Here is a 24,521-nt window from a genome sequence, read left to right on the forward strand (position 1 = left end):
GATGCTTCTCTGGTGTCCTGGATTGTTGATTACCTGACAGGAAGACCACAATATGTACGTCTCCCACAGTGTGTGTCTGACAAGGTGATCAGCAACACAGGGGCACCACAGGGGACTGTCCTCTCCCCCTTCCTCTTCACCCTCTACACCACAGACTTCAGCCACTGCACAGAGACCTGCCATCTTCAGAAGTTTTCTGATGACTCTGCGGTGGTTGGATGCATCAGCAGGGATGATGAGACAGAGTACCGAGCTGTGGTCGACTCCTTTGTCACGTGGTGTGAGCAGAATCATCTGCAGCTCAACGTGGCAAAGACCAAGGAACTGATCGTGGACTTCAGGAAGACCAGGAAACACTTGACCCCTGTTTCAATCCAGGGGGTCAGTGTTGACATTGTGGAGGACTATAAATACCGTGGAGTACACATTGACAATAAACTGGACTGGGCTAAAAACACCACAGCACTTTACAGGAAGGGCCAGAGTCGTCTCTGTTTTTTGAGGCGACTGAGGTCCTTCAACATCTGCCAGAAAATGCTCAGGATTTTCTATGAGTCTGTTGTGGCCAGTGCGATCCTCTATGCTGTTGCATGCTGGGGGAGCAGGCTGAGGGTCGCAGATGCCAACAGACTTAATAAACTGATCCGTAAGGCCAGCAATGTTGTGGGGATGGAGCTGGACTCCCTCAAGGTGGTGTCGGAGAGGCGGATGCTGTCCAAGATAAAGACAATGTTGGATAACACCTCCCACCCACTCCATGACATGCTGGTCAGTCACAGGAGCACGTTCAGTGAGAAACTGAGATTACCGAAAAGCACCACTGAACAACATAGGAAATCTTTCCTGCCTGTGGCCATCTCCCTGTACAACGCATCCACTTAACACACTGGTTACTGCTACAACTACACGTTTCTTTTCCAGCTATTTATTAATAAGTGACTTTTATGTATATATATGGCTGTATATATTGTGCTATTCTTAGTTAGGGTCTTGTCTGTCTCTGTTAATTTTGTTTGTAATGGAGCACTGTAATGAAAAGTAATTTCCCCCAGGGATCAATAAAGTATTCTGATTCTGATTCTGAAATGTGGTCACAAACCATGTCAGAGCCCCCTGCATCTTTTATAAATGGATGCAGACACTCACTGTTGCACGTCTCTCCTAACATTCTCCATACATACTTGACTATGATTTCAACTAAAAGCTTCACAATCAGATTCATCAATCCATCAGATCTATTCTTGTGTAATTTGGAACACCCCAGTCTCCTTAAGAATGTGCCTCCCTGCTGCTGCGGAGCCTGGGACGGTCTGCTTGCCTCCACCCCGGGGGGAAGGGTAACATCTCTTGGGTCTGGGTGCTGTTTCCCCCTCTGGGGTCGAGGGTACCTGGACCCGGGGTATAGAGTATGTTTGGGGAGTGTGATTGTGTGTACATGTCCATTTATGTCAATCCTTACGTTGGGTGAGTGCTGAGTATTTGTATATGTGTGCATGAGGGTGGGAATGCATGTTTGTGTCTGTGTGTGCCTGTTTGTCTGTGTCTATATGTCAGGTCGGGTCTTACACTCCACCTCTCTGGGAACTCCCAGGCCCTCCAAGGCCTATCTCCCCTCACCACACTCCCTGCCGGTGACTGATGCCCTCAGGGGTCGGTGCATTGGTGGTTCTTGGTGTCCGGGGCTGGGCGCTCAGATATGTACTGCCGGTGGCTACTTGGCGGGGCCTGGCGCCTGTTGCTTGGTCAGGCCTCCTCTGGGGTGCGGGGGGCCCTCAGGCCTCCGGCCTCTGGGCCTGCGGCTCAGTTCACTCTGGCACAGCTGGCTGCCGGCAGAGCCGGCGGGCACGCCGGTGCAGCCCCCTCTAGCTTCTGCTCGGTGGCTACTGGGTGACGCCTCGTCTGGGGATCCTCAGCTCTTCCCATGAGGGTGGCACGGATGCCCCTCTGGTGGTCCTCCTTGGGCTCTCGCACTCTGGGGCCTCTGGATGTCTGGAGCCTGGATCTCCTCCATGCCTGCTTCATGCCCTGGGGGACGGGGCTATGGCTCTCTACATCTTCTAGCAGACCATTACATGTGGAAACCATTTGAATACAAGCGCGCTGATCCACACAGGTGTGCACACGGGTGTTCACTGTTCGTAGACTTAAATTACACCTTTCTTGGCTGCTACTTCAAAGCACATTGTGCGCTGTCTGTCCTGCTTGCTGCACAACAACATTGAATATTTAGTATTTACTGCTGTTTACACTTAGCTAGATTAATGTGATGGTGTTGTGTTTAGTATGTTGCTTTGTTTTTCTTTGCTTGTTTTCTATTCTTTCTCTCTCAACAGGTGATCCAGAAGATTTTTTTCCCTTTCTCTCTGTCCCTCTCCCCTTCTGTTTTTCTTTTCCTTCCTCTTTCTTTCTCCCTTTCCTATCCCTCACTCATGTCTGTCCCGTCTGTAACAACTGAAAATAAAATAAATAATAAAAACAAAGGTCGATCAAATGGACCAATACAGCCGTGATGATCCATTTGGCAAAATAAATCCATTGGGTATCCTTGTTGGTCTTCAGACAACAATTCTGACGGCTAAAGAACCAAATGGGACAGGCAAAAAAAAAGAAAAAGGAAAAAAAAAAAAGAATGTCCTTGTGATAGCCACCTTTCCAATGAGACCATTTATGATGAGGTCTCAGTGGCCGTATTTTAAAGCTCTAATTCCTAATGGGAGCTACACAACACCACTATCTTTGTTGTTGCAATTCTTCCATAGATTTCAGTTCAGAATTTTTTGAGTGGCACATCATATACTAAAAAATAATCATCACTCTTTAGTTGGCTGAGGAGGTTAAGCCAGTTAAATAGTGTTATGCTCGGATTCTGTAACAGAGGTCAGTGTGAGTTTATTGAATCTACAGAATAGATGTGTCTGTGAAGGTTCTCATTCATCCAGGTCATCGTAGTGTAAGGAGCTTGACCTCAGTAAATCACATGATAAGGCTAGGTTTCACAGTGTGTTCACCCAAAACCTTGGCTGATTGGGACCCAGACCCATTTTCACACCTTGGCTCGTGTAGGTGGAGGATCAATAGCGGGTTGCGGACACTCCCATAGGGCTTAAAATCTGGGACTCTCCACCAATTGCTCTTAGAACTGAAGAAGCTTCTCAGATGAGAGGTGAACGTCTTCAGACGCTTTTCTTTCCAAGCTCCTTAGACTACAGAATAGATGGTTTTGAATACCAACATATGTTAAAATAAAAGGAATACATTTGCTGAAAGGGTATTAAATAGCTAAGATACGATAAGAGAGTGGAAAATCAATAGTTTGTTTGTCACATAACAAGTTATTTACAACTACAAAGACTTTTATTTGAATATACATCCTTTCAGGGTGGCCTCCTCGATAACGTCCTGCTATATACTCCGGTACAATAGGTGGCGGTATAAACCTGGCTCATAGGCTAGTCGTCCACGAGTGAAACCAAAGAAGAAATAAGGCAGTATTCACCATGGCAGAGGTAAGTTAACTGTGATTTAAACCCTCATTTTTACATGTCTGCGGTGTGATAATAGTTTATTGCTGTTGAGTTGCCCGGGAGTGTGTTTAACGAAGAAACAAAGGGAACGTGGACCGGTGTTAACCTGCCAGCTCACTGGCTGGAAGCTAAGTTGTCTGGCCAGTGTTTACCTCTACTAGCGCCTCTCCTAACAAGCTAGCAGTAGATCGACGCACATATCCAGAAACTGCGTAATTTAACCAAGCAGAGCTGTGCGTATAAACTAAAGATAAAGCTGGCTGGGTTTGATTTGCTTATATGTGCTAAATGATACACAGTTTCTCAGAGAATGGTGATAATGTCAAGATGATGACACGATTGTGCTGCCATAATCCAGCAGTAAACCAGCACTGAGTAGTCCAAAGAAGGAAGACATGCCCTAACATGGAAAGGAAACATTTTCAGCAAACACTTAACATGTGTTCGTAACATGTTTGGTATAAGTAGCTTATGGTAATGAAAGGTCACATAACCACGTACTGTTGAGGCCATAAATACTGGGAGAGTTGTCATATATTCTTCCGGCTCTGAGTTTCAGGACAGCAAATACTTTGGTATCAGGTATCTGCTGATTTCTTCATTTTTAGGAAGACACCGGGAACGGTTCTTTTATGTGAAAGGCAGGATTATTACACTTTGGTATCTGCTGTTGTCTGCAACACAGATGAGTGGTCAGTCTGGTTGTACTTTTCAGATCTGCTTGAAGTACCTTAATGATGCGTAGATGGTGTTATTGTGAAAAACAGAGCAGGAATGTGGGCACGTTCAGATCACCCTGACCCAAGCACACATTCATGGCAACATCAGGCTCGGCATTCTTATCTAATTTGTAAAATAAAATAAAACAAAACAAAACAAATAAATGACAATGGGACCGGGATAAATACAGCGAAAAAATAAAGATAGGTTTACGTTATTTATTTAGTTTAGTCAGTTTGAGTCTTTCCCAAGTCTCACAGTTCATGAACTTCCTCAAACACACTGTCATGGGGGGAGTGGAGCCAAGTAAAAGCCAAGAACTGTTAAATTTAATTTAATGAGAGCGACAGAGAGAGAGAAAGAAGCTGATGAGGACTAAGAGAGTTACTGTTAACACACGGTAATTAGTGGATAATAGCTAACATAATGGTTGTGACTTCAGTATAAGAAATAAAAATCAGCAGTCGTGAGGACAACAGACATTAGCTTGATGGACCCCCCCCCCCCCCCCCCCCCACCACCACCACCACCACACACGCACACACACACACACACACAATCGAATATAAAAGTTTTACAGTCAATTGTAACTTTACTTCTGTTATCAGATTAATTGTTCACAGCTTTGGATAGAGGCAATAATGAAAACATTTTATAGAAGATATTGAATTTGTATTGCTGCTGTAATTAATACAAAAAGCAAACATAAGAAATCCATTAACAATCCAGTTAATGACTAGTTTTGCCTGTAAAATGAATAAACAAAACAGCTGGCTTGCTCAACTCTAAAAAGCTTAAACAGTTTAATGGCTGCTAAAAACGCCACATGAAAAATGTTAAAATCTATCAAAAACGTTTTGAAGTTTCGCTGGATTCACATCCGCAAAGAAGACTATTACAAAGCAATGGTTCTGTCCTGACATTTGTATGGAATCATTCTGGAGATGATGTCTTATCCGTGTTATTGGTTTTGAACATACCACAGCAAAATTAAATAAAGCTCGACCCACGACTGTTGACGCTTGGAAAATCTTCTCATCCAGAGTTATCTCCTGGAAGAGGCAATAATTGGTTTTAACTTTGTGTTTTTGTGTCTTTTCTTTGCTGTCCCTATGCCTTGTTTGCTAATGTTTGCTTTGCTACTGCAGTTTAAAGTTGTGCTGTATATGTCTGTACCCCCCTCCCCCCCCCCAACCCCGTTTTAAATCAATAAAATGTTGATCACAAAAAAAAAATGTTTTGAAGTCACTGAAAACTCTAAATTTGTGCCTAAAAATATTCAGAATGTGTCACAGGTACAAATGAGCTCCTTAACTGTTTATTATTATTATTTTATTTTACAGGCTGCATATCAGTTGTACAGTTTATGGATTTCTGCACTTCTAAACTAAACCTGGCTGCTGTGTATTAGGTGTATTGTAGTGTGGCCATATTTCAATGGTTACCTTGTCTTTCCACAGACTCACAGCTTGCAGGACATGAGGCAGCAGGCTGCCATCACTGCCAAAGTCTTCATTCAGAGAGATTACTCCAGTGGCACCATGTGCCAGTTCCAGACCAAGTTCCCCTCTGAGCTGGAGAACAGGGTAGGTCTTGCTACTCCACAGTGTTTCTAAACATGACTTCAGCTGCTTAAACGGATGACTTATGTTTCCACGACCTGTGCATATTATCCATACTGGGGAGTGTAGAAGCACTATTTTGTCACTAGCAACAAAAGAACACAGCTGGGTGTGAACATGGAGCCAAAACATGGAACAGCAGGATCGTCAACAGCAGCCTGCTGGATTTTGTCCTTATGCGACTTAGTGGAGGTGGGCTAAAAGGAGGAGTAGGCTGCAGAGACTGAATAGGAACAGGCTGCACACCACATTAAAGCCGGTGGCAGCACCAACAGTTCAGAGTTTGCAGGACAGAGAGCTGCACTTTTAAAAATGGTCGTACCACATGAAAAGAGCAGTTTCACATCACTTAAATCGCTCGCTGGTGGTTTATTGGCACTTCCCTCTGGACTGGGTGGTCTACCATGTTTTTCCTGTAGGATTCAGTTTTCTCTCTCACACACACACAGATACACACTCAGACACAGAACAGCTGGACAAAGTAAAGAATGGATTTCCTCTGGGAAGTATATGCTTAAGTCCCCATCATAAAAAAGATTTTCTCGTATATATTTTTAATGATCTACTGTAATTCCAGTTTATGAAATATGGAGTATAAAACCAAACCATTAAGTGGCAATAATTTTTGGACATTAATTTATGCCATTCTTTGAAGATGTTTGCTTTAATAAAGCCTTATATTCTTTGAGGCTAGTTTATTGCTCCAGTGCCTGATTTCTGCCATAGTTACCCTTGTTTTGTGCAAGTTAGCTCTAAACTTTTCCTTATTGCAAGCAGTTGTCATAGACTGGGATTTACTATTTGCATTAAGTAATAAAGAAAGATTTGTTTGTGTAGCACCTTTTAAAACTACAAAAAACAGAAAGTTGGCTGACTTGACTCCCAGGGTGACGTTTCTGCTATATGGGATCCTCATTTTTTTGGCTGTGGTGCACATTATTAAAGCCTCGTTCTTGCCAACTGTGAAGTCAGCATAGGCCCCATAACCGTTTGTACTGGTGGTTGAGTGATGATGGACTTGCAGCATTCTTCTTTTGAATGATCAGTGTACCTGTTTGGTGAAAAAACGAATAGATGGATTTGAAAGCAGAGCAATCACCAAGTTTACTTCTAAACTGAAGGTCAAAGGGGTTTAAATTTACAACTTCCTCTGCTTGGTATCAACTGCATCTGGTCGAACTAAATGAATTCTAGGTATTTCTAAACAACATCGAGGAAGTCACATCTGGCTAGCCATCGCACAATTGACCTCCAGTGACCGTGATGAATAAATATTCAAATGTTTCTCCTTAGTTTTTAAGTTTATTATTCTGATGTTTCTGATGTTTTATTTATATGCATATACTCATGTGTTTATCACTGTTTGTACTGTTATGGAACCTCTACTGATTGAACTGCTGCCTGTCATGCCAGAAGACTCTTGCAAAACAGATTTTAAATCTCAAGAGTCCCATTTTTCTGGTGAAGTAAATATCATTTTAAGAAAAAGCAAATGGCACATCGAAAGTCCAGTGTGAGAAAGTTTGCCAGTCAGATCAATGGGAGGAATGGGAAACAATACAGCTGGCGATGGTGGGCTCAGAAGATGTGGGTGTTTTGCGTGTAGCGTGTTGGGTGTCACTGTGCCAAAATTGGGCACAGTCTCTTTTAAAACCTTTTCTTTTACCTCTGTGAGGTCTGACAGACTACATGTTGTTCCCCAATCCATCCTGCCTCCTTGCAAATTATCTATCAGTTACACAGGCAACATTACTGAGTTTTGCTTTGCCGTTATTGTTGTGTACAGCTTAACAGCAGAAAGAAAACTGAGCAGAACTGTGCTCATTTCGGTCAACCTAAGAGAACTAAAGGGACTGTCATGCAAGACCCCCAAAATTCCAACTCATTAGTCTTTCTGTTGGGATATCGTGAGTTCTCCCAAATGAAGATGTACAAGTAGTGTGCAAAGTCCTCGAGCCACCGTTCATTTCTTTATATTTTATTTTGCAAGAAAATCTGGCTCCTTAGATTGTTTTAAAAATTGGTTTTGAGCAATAGTTCTCCAGGACTTCTGAAAGCATTTCAATGTTTTTCTTTGGACACTGACTGCTTTTTAGCTCATTTTCAGTCAAGTCTTCGTACCTGATCATTTTTAGAGGGACATTTTTTGTTAAACTGCTCAACGCTGACCTTTGAATCATTCATGTGTAAAAAAAGACAACTAACTTGAGGGTGCCTTGAGGAATTTGGATAAAATAGACGTGTCAGCCCTAAAAAGATGAAAAGTATCTGAAAGTCATGTCCTTAAGAAAAATCATCAGGTACCTGACACAGGACCTGAGAGATGCATCTGGTCCTTCAGCTGATCCAGCTATTGTTCACTGAAGCCTCCTCAGAAATGGTCTCAGTGGAAGAATGACAGTCAAGAAGCGTCCTTAGGGAAGCCAAACGGGGTCCTGAAGATTACATTTAAAAAGTATGTTAAAGCTTGTGTAATAGGGTGATGAAGAATAAAGGTGGGCATACCAAATATTGACTTTCAAGCTGTATACAGTTATACAGATTTTCCGTGCATGTTTGCACATGTTTCAATAAATCGCTGCAACTATTTCCCCTTTTTGTAGCAAAATATGAAGAAATGACAGCTTGGCTCAAGACTTTAGCACAGAACTGTAGGTTTTCATCCATCATGATGGATGATGATCATGAATAGATGTACTTACTCTGTTTATTGGATTTAAACATGCTGGAGGCTGGGTTACCTAAACAGTGGTCATTAGAGTCAAACCTTGAGATTGTGTTTGTGGATTTGAGATTTTTGACGTAAGCAAGCAAGACCATCGAATCTTTGATCGGAGTGTAGCAGTCAAGCAGTCTTTTTTTTTGTTTTTTCCATTTCCATCTTCTCAGGTCTCTTTTCTGTCTGAATGCTTGTTGAAACTAGTGCCGACGAACTGGGAAAGCACTCGGACTTCTAAATGCATTTGGCAGCTTGCTTGCCAAACCATTCAAAGGGTTTTTCATTAATTGACTCTTCCTTCCTCTCTTCCTTAATTGGATTTGTAAACCCCGTTCACCGTTGTGCTCTCATCTAACATCTCAAGAACAGTGATGGGCACATCACACGTAATGGAAAGATGGGCATTCAGAGAAGTGGGGTTTTAGTTGCAGCCTCTGAATTGGTGAATTTAAAGAGAAACAGAGGCTCTCAGGGTTTTTTCTTACATAGAGAAATTTTTTGGCACTCCCCAAAAAAACATGCAAACCTATTCTTGTAGCCCAGCCAGCATAAAATCCAGAGCTTGTAAACAGCCAGTCCAACAAATGACAGATGTTGAAAAGCCTCCCTGGTGAGAAAATTGTAAATGTGATGGTTGGAAAGGAGGACTCTGAAACTGAACTTTATAATTTGTAAATGCAGTTCTTACAGTACATTTTTACCATGTAACTCATGTTTACTCCTGTCAGTGATGGGTTTTTTTTCTTTGCTGAAGATGGAACACAGCTCAGTGTGTTTCATCACGTAGGGCTTGTGTGTAATGTCTTTACTAATGGACAGAATAACCAGAGAAATGCATAGGTTTCAACAGAGTCATTGCAGGCAGGCTGACAGCACTTACTGCAGTGTATAGTCGCCACCGACCCCTGGCTCTGGTTGGTGAGTAACAAACACCTCTAAGACTGCTAATATCTTGGCGCCTTTTGTTGGATACTTCAGACAGAGGGAAAGAAAAACTTGGAGGGTTTTCAGAGGTTCAGGAGGCCCTTGGCTGGTTTCTAGTCTAGTCTGGTCAGAAGCACCATCATTTCCCCTTAGTATCACAGAAGCTTCTTGGATACTAGCATGCGACTAGTGTCAACACCCCAGTGAAAAAAGGCCTGTGAAACCAGCAATTCACCACACTCTGACAGCTTTCCCTTTGGTAAGCATACATTCAATGAATTCTCAGTATTCTTGTATCCCAAAGGCTGTCTAAAGGATACCAAAATGCGGCGGTGTCTTTATCTTACTTTGTGCCACTGGAGAAGGAGAAATATTCCAGAACTGCGTGTGTCCTGCTTTCACCGCGTTTGTCCCGTCTGTTATTAAGTGGAAACATTTATGGAGCACACGGCCAAGGTATCCGAGTCATTTCAGGAGGTGTTTACAAATGCAGGAAGGAAGCCCAGTATTCCCTTGATATATGACCGGTCCAAGAAAATTCAGCTCCTCATTTATCTAGAAATGGAAAGAATGGAAGAAAATGATCTGGTGCTAAGGAGATTTTGTTTCCACTCAGATATCCTAAACACACTCACACTACTAATCAAATTTACGCCTGGCTCTGGGCCTCGATTTTAACCCTCTTGTCTTTCCTCGTATTTCAGATCGACAAACAGCAGTTTGAGGAAACGGTGAGGGCGCTGAACAACATGTACGCTGAGGCCGAGAAACTGGGTAGCCAGTCATATATTGAAGGCTGTCTGGCCTGCCTCACAGCGTACACCGTCTTCCTGTGTATGGAGACGCACTATGAGAAGGTAGGATTTCTTTGAATATAATGGTACTGAATACGTCAAAACTGAGTTTTGAAGCACCATGACAAATAGGCTTGTGAAGATGTTTTGTAACTCGATGTTCTTTGGAGTTTTAATAAATATGGGTTTTTATAAATCCTTTGTGTTTTTATTTGGAAAATCCTTTATTGTGAAACATGAAAACATTTAACATAAGAGTGATGGGAATAAATTATTTAGCAAAAAAAAATAAATGGTGTATACAAAAACTGTTTACATGTATTGAGTTTTCAACATTGAAATTTAATCTACGCATAAAAATGTCTTGATGCATCCTCAATCATCCAGGTAAGTAAATCTCCAAAAGTTGATTTTGTTCATCTGGACGTAGAGTTTTCAGTGGGAGAAACGTTTCATCACTCATCCAAGTGACTGCTTCAGTCTCAGCAGACTGCAGGTTTCCCCAATCTTATAGGTTATAGGGTATAGGTTTCCCCAGCCCATTGTTCCTTCAGTGGGCTGGTTTCAGTCATTATGCAAATGTACTGTTTATAATGTTTATAATGTACTGTCCAGATGAACGCAATCAACTTTTGGAGATACGCATAAAAATGTACAGGTGTTTTGGCTATGCCTCCTTTAAAGCATAAGTGAGGATTTTTATGATACTAATAAATCCTGATTTAAAATATTATATATGGCTTCTTTTTTTTTTTTTCAATCAATTTTCAATCAACAGTCTTATACAAAAATTGTCGTTAAAATAAGTTGTACTGTGTAAATTTGTTCAAATGTTGGCTGGCTGGGTCTAATGGTGCTTGGATGATTTAAAAGTAATTTCGACAGTGTTTAAAGTATCTGCCTTCGGTCCCCGCCTGGTGTTTAAATAGCTGCCAAGATGCAATGCACGTAGAAGAAATATAAAGAAATTCAAATTGTTAGAAGTACTCCATGTTGGATAAAACAAGGAAAGGGAGCTGCAGGGATCGTGTGTGTCTGTGTCTTGTCACATTAGAGAAAGCAGTTCTTCTGTTTCCCCAACTCTGATGTGTTGGAATGGAAAAAGTGATGCAGCCACAGAAAATTCATAATCTGGAAGGATTATTCTATCAACATGAAGCTTTTTGAATTTTCTCATTAAAAAGTTGTCTTCAGCTAATTTAAATGTGGAATTTGACCCGCCTGTTTTCCAGTAAAAACTTGTGGAAGATTTCCTCTTGTGTTGGGAGCATCTTCATTGGTTTGCAGTAATGGACTGCAGGGCCTTTTTATTTGGAATTAAACTGCTCGGAGGGTTGATCAGTGATGGGTCTCAGTGAAGTGGGTGAGTAAAGTTGAGTATTTACAGAAAGGTATTTTACTATAATCAAAACTTGTTTTTAAAAAAAGAATAAAGACATAAAGGGAAAAAAAGTCTGACTCAAAAAATGATTGGCTTCACAACACTTAGCAGCTGTAGATCTAAAGTGGACTCCTTTGTAAGCACCCCTATGGAAGCAGAAGTCAAGAAACTGAGAGTTTCTGAGTATTTAGAAGTTCTTTTCTTCAGTGATTCTGGTAAGCACTGCTGCGTACTCTATAGGCCAGTATGAGCCCACATATCCACACAGATGTTTCTGCAAAGCCCTGCTGTGTGTGTAATTTGTCTTGTCATGTTGTTGTCGACACCTTCTCCTCTTCCAAGCTCCTGTGACAGCAGAGTGAGGTTCCACCTCCAACGCTGCTGGAAAGATGAAGTATGCCTGAATTGTTTGAATCAAAAACCTCTCATCCTCTAAAATCATTGGGAATATATGAAGATACAATTTGTCATATTCAAAAGTGCATTCAGGTTTTGTTCAGGCTCTTATAAAACAGATACGTTTCTTCAAAGTTTTCATTGATCATGTAAAAATGAAAGCCAGCTATCAAAGATTTTTTTGATGCCAGCTTAGAGGAAAACTTCTGAGAAATAGAACAGTATCAGATTTAAACATATCGAATAACTTCAAAACAGTTCGAAACTTTTGGATACAGAAAGTAGGGATGGGTATTGATAAGATTTTCACGATTCCGATTCCATTTTCGATTCTGTTTAACAATTCGATTCTTTATCGATTCTATGTTTTTTATTTTATTTTATTTTTTTTAAGGTCGATTAGCTTAGAACTTTGTTTTATATCTCTTTGAACAAGATAGAAATTTAGGAGTAACATGGCCTTACAAACCCAACAGTGAGATCTTAAGAGATCCACAGCCCCTTCAATGGGGGTGTCACAGGGTCCCCAGGGAAAAAAATTGTAAATGTAAAATAATAAAATAAATATTCTTCTGTAGCAATAACAAAGTATAACATAAACTGTTCTGTAGCAATTACACAAGAATATCCAGTAATGTCCCTGCCTACAATTAAACACATTCACTTACCGAAAATCGGGGCATCTGCTGTGGCAAATGGGTGCAAGCCTTTAACCACAAACTTAGTCACTGCTCGGAGACATTCGTCTATCCTGGCCTGAAAGGAGACGCTACCGGTAGACTGCAGCGAGAACTGCCAGCATCTGAGCCAGCCAGACTCTGTCTGTCTGTCTCATCATGGTCACCTAAATGCACAGTAATGGCAGGTTTTGTAATAAGGCAGATCGCGCTAACATAATATGCAATGTTAGTTGATTATTTACCTGCCGCATTAACGGGAGAGGACGTGCAAACGTTACCGCTGCTGCTGGGTTGAGATTCACGAGTCCGGAGCGGAATTAAAAACACGACATTCATTTTAAGGTTATCGCGTGTTTTGTGAGCAAATGCTTTTGCATATTCGTAGTGTTTCCTCCCTTAAATGAAATATCCACTTTCCAAGTATTGCAAATTTTCCTGTCGTCATTCGTTCTTGTAAAGTATAACCAAACTTTTGAGCGTTTGAGCCGCCATGTTTCCTGCCACCACACTAATCTACTAGTGACCACAGGATTTGTGAAAAGGTTTTCAGTGCAGCCAAGTATAAACTCATTTGCTACCAATTTCAAGCTATTGACATCAATCAGCTCTCTGCAACTACTTGCCAACAAGTCACATTTTTCCCTGGCAACAGGTTATCACTGTGGGGTCACTTACAATCTTTGGACCTGCATGACTAAGGCTTAGTCAGTTTCACAGCAACTGTGAGAAACATCCCGCGACCACTTTCAACCAGCTGATGAATAGTCATTTTCCCCTCGTGAATGGTGGTTGCCAGGTAGTCGCCAACTTGTCTCAGGCCCCTGTAACTGAGGCCTAACCACAACCTTGTGTAAATTTTACCTGATGATGGAGTACTGACTCAGTGTAGCATCAGCTCTCAGCCCAGCATGAAAGAAAGCAGTAGAGCTGCCCAGAGAGTTTTTCTTTAAACTCATCAAACCAAAGTAGAATGGCCAGTTCAGGTGCAAAGCCAATGTGTACTACTGTAAAACAAGAGTGACCACTACACTGAATGCTAGACACAGAACATTACATTTTCTTGCATTTGTTTGATGCACATAGAATGGAGTTTGTTTAAAGGTTTCTATCACTATTTGAAATTTAAGAGTGAATAAAGAGGAGAGCACATATTGTGTTATTCAGTCCAGACTTACAGACATCAACAACTGTGTACTGTATTAGGTGCTCATAGACATGTTTTGGTCCAAAAGTAAGGTTGGATATTCAGTCCAGTTCAGGCCTGAACGCAGTAAGACTAAAGCCAAACTTTGAGGCTTTACCTTGGCCTCCAAGTGTTCCTCTCAGTTTATTCTAGCACTTGTAGTCACAATAATAGTTGCCTCAAGGCACTTATGTTTAATGCAAGTAGCTGCATACTAACATTCTACTTACTTAGCACCCAGTACGCTTGGTATTACATGCAGACCTTGACAGGATCTCTTATTTGGCTACCGATTTTCAGTCTGTAGTTGCTTTGAGTATTAAAGTGCTTTCTCTTTTCTCTTTTTTTTTAGGTTTTGAAGAAAATTGCTAAGTACATTCAGGAACAGAATGACAAGATCTATGCACCGCGAGGCCTACTGCTCACTGACCCCATCGAGAGAGGCCTGCGGGTCGTATCCTATAATTTTGTGTCAATACAAACAGAACAAATCGAGCATTTTTCAGTTCTTTTCTTTCTAATTAGAGCACACAGTAGATGAAAAAGAGGAACCTTATACTCAGATTGCTAACAAACAAAATCAAAACACAGTTAAGGCTAAATGGCACTATGTTTTTACAAGAAAAGTAGTCTTGTGCAAGAATGAGGATGTACGGGAAAGGGGAATTGCAGTGAATAGTTTGGCGAACTTTAACTTGTTAAACATACACTGAGATCATGAAATGTGAATGTAATCGGACCACATCTTAAGCAGAACAAGGAGCTTTCACAATGACCTAATAGATGTAGTGATTTACAGGCCTTCCACCCCCACTAACTGCTGGATGAAAATGGAAAGCAGCAGTCACAGGCAACTTACAGGAAATCCAGCACTGTGTAGGGATAACCTGTAAAAACACCAGATAAAAGTTAGTATGTAATCTATAGCATCTGTGCACCAACATCCTGCCTGTCTTAGCGTATGCATGTGTGGGGTGACTCAACATCCCAATTAATTGCAACTGGGCAGCAATAGGAGATTAGGGATAACAAAATATGACCAAAATCGTTACCAGCTGAGTCCTGCTTATGATTTTGTAGTTTTGACAGTGATCTGGATTTTTTCGCCAGCACTGTCAAGAGCTGCGCTGACTTTGGCACGCGAACACTGGGAAATTGACAGGAATGCCTCACCTTTAACATTTGAGCCGTTGAAACCTGATCGTATTTGTAACTGTCTAGTACGTCTGCTTCATTTTACCATCTGGACTCTGAAAATGTACCGTTTTCCTCTAGTAGCAAGGGGTTGAGAGTTGCTGTGACTGTTGACAGTGGTTTGCTGCCACCACAACTGCACCCTTGAAAAATCAAAAGCTACTGCTATCCAGACCCCCTACTTTTTTATAACACAGGAACACAACACTATGAGAACTGCTGGTGTTAAAATAACATGAAGTTAAAGTGTCGTCCGATGGGGATTGATGTCAGGCTACTATGTGCTACTGGGATGGCTGTAATTAGCCATGATGTCAATTTATCAATTGTCTTGAATTCTGCTTTTCCGACAGTTTATCTGTCCCACCCTTCACGTATACGCTTCAGCCACAACATTTAAACAGTCGAAGTAAATAAATAACATTTGTTCTGATATGCAGTGTTGCGCTTTTGAACCCTTGGGTCACAGCATTTATGTGGGTGTTGCTTTGACAAGTACCACCCACATTAGCATTGTTCCAGACCAAGCAAACTCTTTAATGACAGCTTTCCTCAGCAGGACAGCGCTACATTCACATACAAGAGTCTCCAAACTTCCCACATCCCAATCTGAGGAAGCATTACAGTGATGTGCCTTACTAAGCACGATCCACTGAGGTCGCACATTAACACTTCAGGCTCAGAGGATCGGTTGTTAAAATCACTGACGACAGTCAGTGGTCGGTACTACGTTAATGAGAAGTGCCCATTAACAGAATAAAGCAAAAAATCTCAGAAGATGCCTACAAATACATTTTTGTTTAAATCTCAACTAGCAGGGTGTTTGACTCCTTTAGCAAGGCCATGCTGTACTGACATTTTCAGTGCTAATCTGACACTGATGAAACTGACATAGTAAAAATACTACGCTGTCTACTGAAAGTTTTTAGAGTGAGTTTGTAATTATTACTTACTTAAATGCTTTGGTTTTGAGCACTCATTTAAAATTGGCTTTCATTCAACAAGGAAAAACAACACAAGAAAGAAACTGTGTCCAAGGGCTTTGACTACATTTGTTATGAAAGATTTAACAGTCTTTATTAAACTGGAGTTAGGATGGATAATTAAACGAAATGGTTAGTAAACCCTTTGATATTTTCTGTTTCTGCATAAGACAAAAGAACATGAAAGATTCATGAGATTTTCCTAAAGATAGGAAAAGACAACTTAATTTAAAAAAAGAAGAAAAGAAATGTCTGTGTCCTTGAAACATCTCTGTGCCGCTCCTCTTTTCCTGCTGGCTGGCATAAGTAATGTTTTCCATTCCATAGCCTTTGACCCTGACATTATTAAACAGTCCAAAATGCTGGGTAAGAAGTTGAGATGGAAAATCTCACTGTGTGTGTGTGTGTGTGTGTGTGTGTGTGTGTGTGTGTGTGTGTGTGTGTGTGTGTGTGTGTGTGTGTGTGTGTGTGTGTGTGTGTGTGTTGGAGAGAGAGAGAGAGAATTAAAATTTGAATTCGATGTATCCACACTTGCTTCAGCTGCATTTCCTTGACAGAGTCCCATCAAGGTTGAAATCACCATCTTTGAAGACAGAAGCCTGACGAGATAAAAGCTAACATGGTGAGTCTCATAATTAGAAATTTCACACATAAAGAGGACTTTGGTCCTGTTACAGATTTAATGATGCTCTGGGTTTACAGCATGCTGATACATTTCCCAGCTATGAAACCCAAAGGGTTGGAGTCAAAGAGCAGTAATGAAAGGGACTTCTCTCCCCATATGTGCTATAGTTCTCATGCAGAATGCTTGTGCTGTTAAAAAAAAAAAATCCCACATCAAAGTGTAATGTGAGTAATATCAGCGCCATGAGAGCAGTTTCATAAAGCTTCTAATGGAGAATTCTGCTTATTTTATGACTTCAGGTTTTGTCATATATTTACTGAGGGATTTATGTGCTCACTGTCCAGAGCACATGCATGAGCCAAACCCCGCCACTGAACCAGAAAAGAGAAAACGTGCCCTTTCAGCACCAAAGCAATCTCCTTGCTGTTACATTTCCTTAACTCAGTGTAATCAAACAATTATCACATTCTACTTAAAATGGCCAATTTCCTTGTTTACTTTTCTGGCCAATGGGTTCCTACCACATTTGTGTCTGGAGAAAGTGGGCGAGGGCTGTTAGGCTTCAGTTCGAGAGCAGACTTTTGATCTGCTGAAAATAAGCTTGAAAACTAATTAGAAAGCAAAACTTACAGCTGTAATATGATGGGGAAAACCCCTAAAACAAAACAGACTAATATGGAGTGCTATATTGTCATAAACTCACTTTATTTATTGACTCAAAGTCAAAAATGACCTTTGCTGCTATTCTTGATGTTGTCATCTATGCCAAATAAACCCGTTCAAAAAGGCCTTTTTCAGGGAACACAAAATGGGTTTATTTTAAAGCTGTTCTGCAGCAGTGCAGGTTGATCAAGCCTTGAAAGTTGGTGCTACTTTGAGGATTTGGACTTTAAAAGATTTGGAATATATTTTGTTCTATAAATGGATTCCATGATTTCTTTTTTTTAACTCCAACTGCTTATTTGTACTATGCTTTCATTTCAGAGTCCAACAAGATATTAAACTGCATAATATTCAATAAAAAAGTGGAAAAATTGGGGTTTTCTACATAAAACTTTTAACTGGTAGGGGAGCTCAGTAAAATATAGAAAAGTGAAGAGCTCAATAAATCAGTCCAATACTTAAATGTAATAAATTAAGAAGCTTAGCAGACAATTAAATGCCGACACCAAACATTGTGTCACTGTATGGAACAAGATGACATGACAAGATCAGAAGTGGATCCTTGATGTAAGGATTATATGTTTTAAGAAATTAACTGTCCACCCCCATCTGCTTCTGCTGGAGGTTTCTTCCTGTTAAAAGGCAGTTTTTCCTTCCCACTGTTGCCAAGTGTTTGCTCATAGGTTTTTGCTACATAAATAAAATTAAAATTTTGCCGCATGGCAAAGTAGGCAGTAGTTAAAATCCACCGATTCTGTGTATTTTGAGAAACAGGACCTCTTTAATGGATCGTGTTACTATAAGAATATAATGAAAGCTATCAGATGTTAAAGACAGACTTGGGCATTTATTTAATTAAAATCAATAACTAGAGTTCCTAAAAGGTTTTTCTAGCTTGCCTTTAATTTATTTTCATGTAATTGATTTATTTATTTTTTGTGTGTACCTCATAATAAGTAGGTATGGAAACCTTTCCTGGTCCTTTACTTCACTGGGAGTAAATCACTGTTATGTTTAGCTGCACTTTAAAGCATTGCTGTTGTTTTTCAGTCAGCGGCACTCCACACTGACTGTAAATTTATGGCTTAGTATGACAACTACTCATTCACTTTGTTTTAGTAATGTTGAGACAGTCAACAGAATGAGCACTTTGCTGCTTCTGTTGTAGATTTTCTGAGTTTACACCTGAAAATGGCCAGCTCAAATAGACATGGATAGACATCATCAGCAGGTTTTCTTGTTTGTTGGCAACAATCAAATGGTGCAGTGTTTAAAAACCAAGCTCAGATTACTCATACACGACACACAATGTCCTGCATTACATCTTTAAGCTTGTCCTTTGATTTTATTACACTGGAAATGAAACCTAATGAGAACCAAGTGTTAGAGGAAGCTACTAATAATCCACTGCTTAAAATATGATGGCGTGTCAGTGATTTGCAAGATATTTTTCAAGGAAATCTGTTCCAGCAAATGAAATTTTCTCCTCATTTATCCAGTTGTAAAATTAGTTTCATTAAGAGCACTCTCAGCAGCAATCATTCCACTGCACTGATTTTTCTACCCAACAGCTCACCTTATATTCTTAATGCTAAGACCCTTTAACACAGTGCACTATGATCATCAACCACAGATGGCTTTTGGATATCTGCCGGTCTTCCCCACTGGCAGACGCCCTAAGAGCTCATCCCATAAATAGTTTCTTTCTTTCTTACAGTAAATCCTTTCTTTTTTTTTCCCTCATGTGTGGAGAGATGAATAAGACAGGGAAGCTCATTGAGGGATATGTTGGGTTCAAATCATACTGAAAAGTACTTTGTATAGAGTTTGGACTGGACCCAGTCCTGCACTGATGCATAGACATTACCATGAGGATGAGTATGACATACAAAGTAAATGTTTTACCAGGAAAATGTTGCACTTGGCAGTATTTGAGATACCATAGACCCCTCTGGATGGATAAACTATTGCACTAATACAGCAGTGATGCATACAGGGATTAATCTTCTCATCTGAAATTCCAGTGAGTGCCTCCATACATATACATGTCCTGTTAAGGAATGTAAACCCAGGATTTTTATAAGTAGCTGTTGATAGAAAAGTGCATTGGAGCTTTGCCAGTGTCAAAGACGGAAACCACAGGCAGCAAGCAGACTAGCGGATGGATTTTCTCTGTGTGTTCTCAGAGGTTTTAAGCCTCTTCATTCTGCAGTTTCCTTCTACTGTGTCCTCCAGGCTTATATCGGTCTCATTTAGTCATATTGGCCAGTGAATTTTCACAGTATTTATCTTCATCTACTGCATGAAACTTCCTCACCTTTACTATGTGAATATCCGTCCATCTATCCATCCATCCTCTTCTGCTGATTAGTAAGGTTGCGGGGAGGCTAGAACCTATCCCAGCTACCATTGGGCGAGAGGCAGGATACACCCTGCACAGGTCGCCAGTCTGAACATCCATCGTTTAAAAAAACTAAACTAAACTTAAATAAAAGTCATGTGATCTGTTGCATTTGTGATAACTAAGAATTATCACCTGAATCTGATGTAGTATCGTAAAAAGTTCATTATTTGTGATATAAATGAGCCACTGAAAACAAACAGGTGTTGTCTGTTTATCCAGGAGAACAGCAGGACTCATCAACTCTATAGGCATACTTATAAGAAATGACACAAGGGGAAATCGTCTTTTGTATTATGTTAAAACAGATGAACTGAACAAAACTAGCAAAGGATACAACTCTACCAGCATCTGAATAATGTCTGGCTTTATAGCTACCTAGGTTTCCATAACTTGAGTTGCTAACTCTGACACTTCATGCTAGGCAAGTAATGTACGCCAGACTTATGAGACAGGCACAGGTGATAAAGTTAGAAGATGGCTGAAACTCATAAATGATGCCTCTGTTTGTTACACATAATCCTTTGATTTATTGTAACACTGGAAAAATTACAGATTAAAACAGATTTAAGTGCTGGATTCTGCTAGAAATGAAAGTATAAGTAAACAATTATAGTCTTACACATTTTTAAACTTATTATTCAAAACTTAAAAATGAAAAATGTATCAAGAACACCAGACCCTTCTTTTCCCGGCCCTATTTTCTATCCTAATTGTAGTGGATTTTTAGCTGCTGTGAGCCTCCCGGTGAAGGTCTGAGCAGCATGATGGATCGGCCTCCAGTGGGATGAGTTCACTGTAGAAAAACAGGCTTGGCGTGCACAGCTGCTGACTCCTGAGTATCCATTCAGAGGCAGGTGGTGCCAAGTCGGTGTCCTGGCAACTCATCCAGGAGACGTTCTGCTCCTGATAAGGTTTCGCTTGGCTCTGTGTACGAACAGCACAGCACGTCAGCAAACCTGTAAATTAGTCTGCACACATGAGAGTATTTAATGTCAGCGGAGAACATTTTGGACAAGGTGAGAACAAGAATGGTATCCATCATTAGATCTCCTCATTGTCTGAAATTGGAGGCTTTTTTTCTCTCCTGCCAAGAAATTTATTTACAAGCTGAAGGAAAATATCATTTTGACTCGCGTGTCACTTCCTGAGTTTCTGCAGCTCATGTGAATCATCCTGGGAACATTTCCTGAACAGCAGCACGCTACATTATGTTTATACCTGCTTTATACGTCACTAACAGAACCGCACCTGTGTCTGACACCATATACTTTTATATAACCAAAGACATTTTTGTTTATATGACATACATATTCACCACAGCAACAATGTGATGCTTTTTAACCTTATGAAAGCAGCCTGGAAGACCTTCTGTGACTACAGAAGTGAAAAAGAGCCAGACTAACTTGACTTCAACCTTTGACTTTCAGTTTTTACGTTAATATCCATCCACTCATGTTCCCAAATGACATGAGGCTAAGTTATTCGCTGCTCACACCGCAGCAGTGAATCTGGCCTGGAGCTACACCACACCCATACACTGTATCTATTTTTTTAAACATAACCCAGAAGAATTGACATAATGCTCAGTCAGTGTGTCATGTGATTAACTGATGTCACTGTTTCTGCAGCAGCTGTTGGGCTGCGCGGAGCTGCAGGGTCTACAGCATTCCGTCAGCGGAGCACACCTCCCCCGAGGAATTCCGAGGCCTGGAACCTTAATACTGCGTCTCTACAATCTGTCATCACTGTCATATGCATGTTCCATTCACATGACTAGGTTTGAGATGTTGTGCCTCACAGGTTTTAGCATTATTTCTTGCCTTTCTGTCACCATTGATGAGGCCGGTATCAAAGTGTTATATGCTTGTATTCAGCTGACACCCGTGTCCTCCTAAAAGAAAATTACCTTCCCATTCAGCTAAAATGCATTATTAATCTGGTTTCATGGGAAGTGTTGTTTTTTGTTTTGTTTTGTTTTTTACTTTTGTCCTTGTTTAGGCGCTAAACTACTATGTCTACTGAAGAAGTAGCTCAGGATCTGAAATATGAAGCAAATTCAGATGTGCCTTAAATCTGCACTCTAACGGCCTGCAGGGGGCGACTCCTCTGGCTGCAAAAATAAACCTGACTGTAAGGAATACAAAGGAGAGACGAGCCTGCTGCTCACTTGTTTTAAACACTTTCTTGACGAATCACGCCAAATATTAAATAATGCAATCTGATTTTTATTTTGTAATTGAATTTTAGTCCCATTTTGGGTCAAAGAAGATGACGTTATTCTTTATGCTGCAGCTACCTTGTGTTTGCTACCATGAGAGCGTGGAGTGAGCTCAGTTTCCTGTCAGTAAAAATTCATGGGCCCTCAAACTGGACAGTACAGTGGCCACTGTTTTCCATCTTTAACCAGTTTTGGCCCATCTGGTCACCTAAGATGGAAAGCAAGACTAGTACCCACATATATGTGAACATGAGTGTTTGTTTCCCTTGAACCACAGTAGAATGCAGTTTAGTTGTATGGAAAGAACATTTTTAGGAGTACATGCGTTTAGCTGGACTAAAAGGATTTATATCTTGGAGAGATTCAGAATTTATTAACATTCTTTAAGCCATTATATTTTGGACGATAAATATTTTTAATGATATTTGTGGGGACTCTGACCTTTTTAGAAGGTCCTTTTTAAACAATAAAGCTGACAAACAGGGTAACTCATTTTTATGACGCTCTATGGAACAGCCACGCTGTAAGGAAGGCAGTTGTTATCAGTGCCGCATCCCTGAGCTCCCTCTTTGCTTGCTTTATTTTTGCTGGTGCAGTTTTTTGGGTGCATGGTATTTTAATCAGCATGTTTCCCCATCAGTTTTCAGGTTATAATTTCCAGCTCTTGACATTCTAGTCAGTCCCAGATTAAAATTTTACTGTATGTCTCATGGTTGATTTAAGAGATTCTTTTGTGTGTGAAACAAAACTTGTGCCTGCTCGGTATTTATTAAGCATGTCATACTGTAAATGCACCTCCTCGAATCATGGTTCGTTTTCTTTGAAGACTATACATAATGTTTGGTGACTACTTTTTATTTTTTGACTCGCATTCAATAAGTGTATACTTTAATCATATCTTGTGAGCTTGCCTTTGACTGAAGTATTAAAAGTGCTCTTGTTAGTTGACCTTGAATGTTTTCTGTGAGAATCTCCAGGTATTAGACAGTAACTACATCTCAGTCCTGCTAATCTGTAAAGTTCTTCAGAGACCTTAATGTTGCTGTGCCAGTTTCTGGTGTGACCGGGCCTCATCGTGAAGACCGTGTGACTTGTTTTGTTCACTTTCTGCTTACACACTGAAATCTAACACTACGATTCTTACTCTGAGGAGAACCTCAGTGCTGTTTCTGTTAACAAACCTTACCAAAGGTTGAACAGCATGTACAGTTGGTTGTGTTTCTCTTGTGAATGTAGTCTGACAGAAGCATCTTGTAAAAAAAAGTGTATGTACAAGTAATGACCTTTGAATGCCATCAGTAACAAAGATTTTTAATTTTTGTAAATAAATGTTTCTTTAATTTTTTTTAGTTAGTCATTTATTTATCGTATACATAATTAAAACTCAACTCAACTAATTTAACTTTTCTCAGTTGAAATCAAGATCCTATATTAACCTTGAAATTGTACGCTTACAAATAAATCCTGTAAATATTTTACACCATGCTTTCTTCTGTGGTTATTTGGCTTATTTTGGGTATTTTTTTTCTCTTACCCATATAGCATGTGGCCTGCTCAACACACTGAGCTAAAGCACCTCCCGTTATTTGGGAAGTGCTTTAGCTTATTTGATTTGAATTTATAAGAGGAGTATTTAGGTCACTTAAGAGTTTAAAAAAAAAAAAAAGCAACAAAGGGCTGAAAAATGAATCCAGGACAAAAATGGCCCTTTCTCTATTGACCACATGAAGGTGTCTCCAGAAGTGAGTCAAACCATTTTTTGGAAAGTTTAGCTCAATTTCACTAGCCCACCCAGACCTGTGGTATCAAGAACACACTTAAATTGGACCCGTCTGACAAAAACATCTCAAAAAGCAACACATTTTGCTACGATCTAAAGAAATTCAGAAACAAAATCTTTCAATATCTCAGCCTGGAAAGGGTTATGAAGCCATCTCGAAGGACTCCAGTGAACCATGGTGATTAATCTTTCACAAGTGAACGAAAATACTCCAGAGACACAACAACTCATCCAAGAGGTCACAAAAGAACCCAGAACAAGATGTAAAGAATTACCTCAATGAAGGTCAGAGTTTTTTTTAAATGAATTAGAAAGAGAGTGAGCAGAAATTCCATCCATGGGAGAGTTCCAAGGTGAAAGCTACTGTTGGCCAAAAGAAGACTAAGGCTCGGCTCATTAATAATAAAAAAAAACAAAACATGGCCACGGTTTCCATAGCTGAACGGCTACATCCAAGCCTCACATCACCAAGCAAAGTGTTGCATGCAGTGGTTTAAACAATGCCACCACCGGACTCTAGAGCACTGAGGTGTGTTCTCTGGAGTCTGGCAATTTGAATGAGTCTATGAGAACCTTCACAGACTATGTTTGTAACCAGAAGGCCAGTACTTGTGACAATTGTAAAGAATGGTGGAGGGAGGATTATGGTTTTGGCTTGTTTTTCAGGAGTTAGGCTCAGGGCCTTAGTTCCAGTGAAAGGAACTCTTAACG

General features: G+C 40.4%; 1 protein-coding gene across 2 annotated transcripts; it reads left to right on the top strand.

Moving 5' to 3' along the window:
• The first annotated feature begins 3,457 nt into the window (after positions 1 to 3,457).
• Positions 3,458 to 23,472, top strand: LOC146620846 (golgin subfamily A member 7-like). Of its 2 annotated transcripts, none has more exons than XM_085367095.1 (6): positions 3,458 to 3,506; positions 5,705 to 5,830; positions 10,214 to 10,366; positions 14,296 to 14,397; positions 16,690 to 16,742; positions 21,441 to 23,472. In XM_085367095.1, exons 1-5 carry the CDS (start codon positions 3,498 to 3,500, stop codon positions 16,729 to 16,731), a joined length of 432 nt encoding a protein of 143 aa, XP_085223221.1. In that variant the 5' UTR covers positions 3,458 to 3,497; the 3' UTR covers positions 16,732 to 16,742; positions 21,441 to 23,472. The 2 variants fall into 2 exon arrangements, with proteins under 2 accessions (XP_085223221.1, XP_085223222.1); XM_085367096.1 differs by having other exon boundaries at positions 21,444 to 23,472.
• The last annotated feature ends 1,049 nt before the right edge of the window (positions 23,473 to 24,521 follow it).

The sequence above is a fragment of the Diplotaxodon limnothrissa genome, linkage group LG12, assembly GCF_057381915.1.
Source record: "Diplotaxodon limnothrissa isolate DT_005_m linkage group LG12, D_limnothrissa_male_GT1.1, whole genome shotgun sequence".
NCBI classification, from domain to species: domain Eukaryota; kingdom Metazoa; phylum Chordata; class Actinopteri; order Cichliformes; family Cichlidae; genus Diplotaxodon; species Diplotaxodon limnothrissa.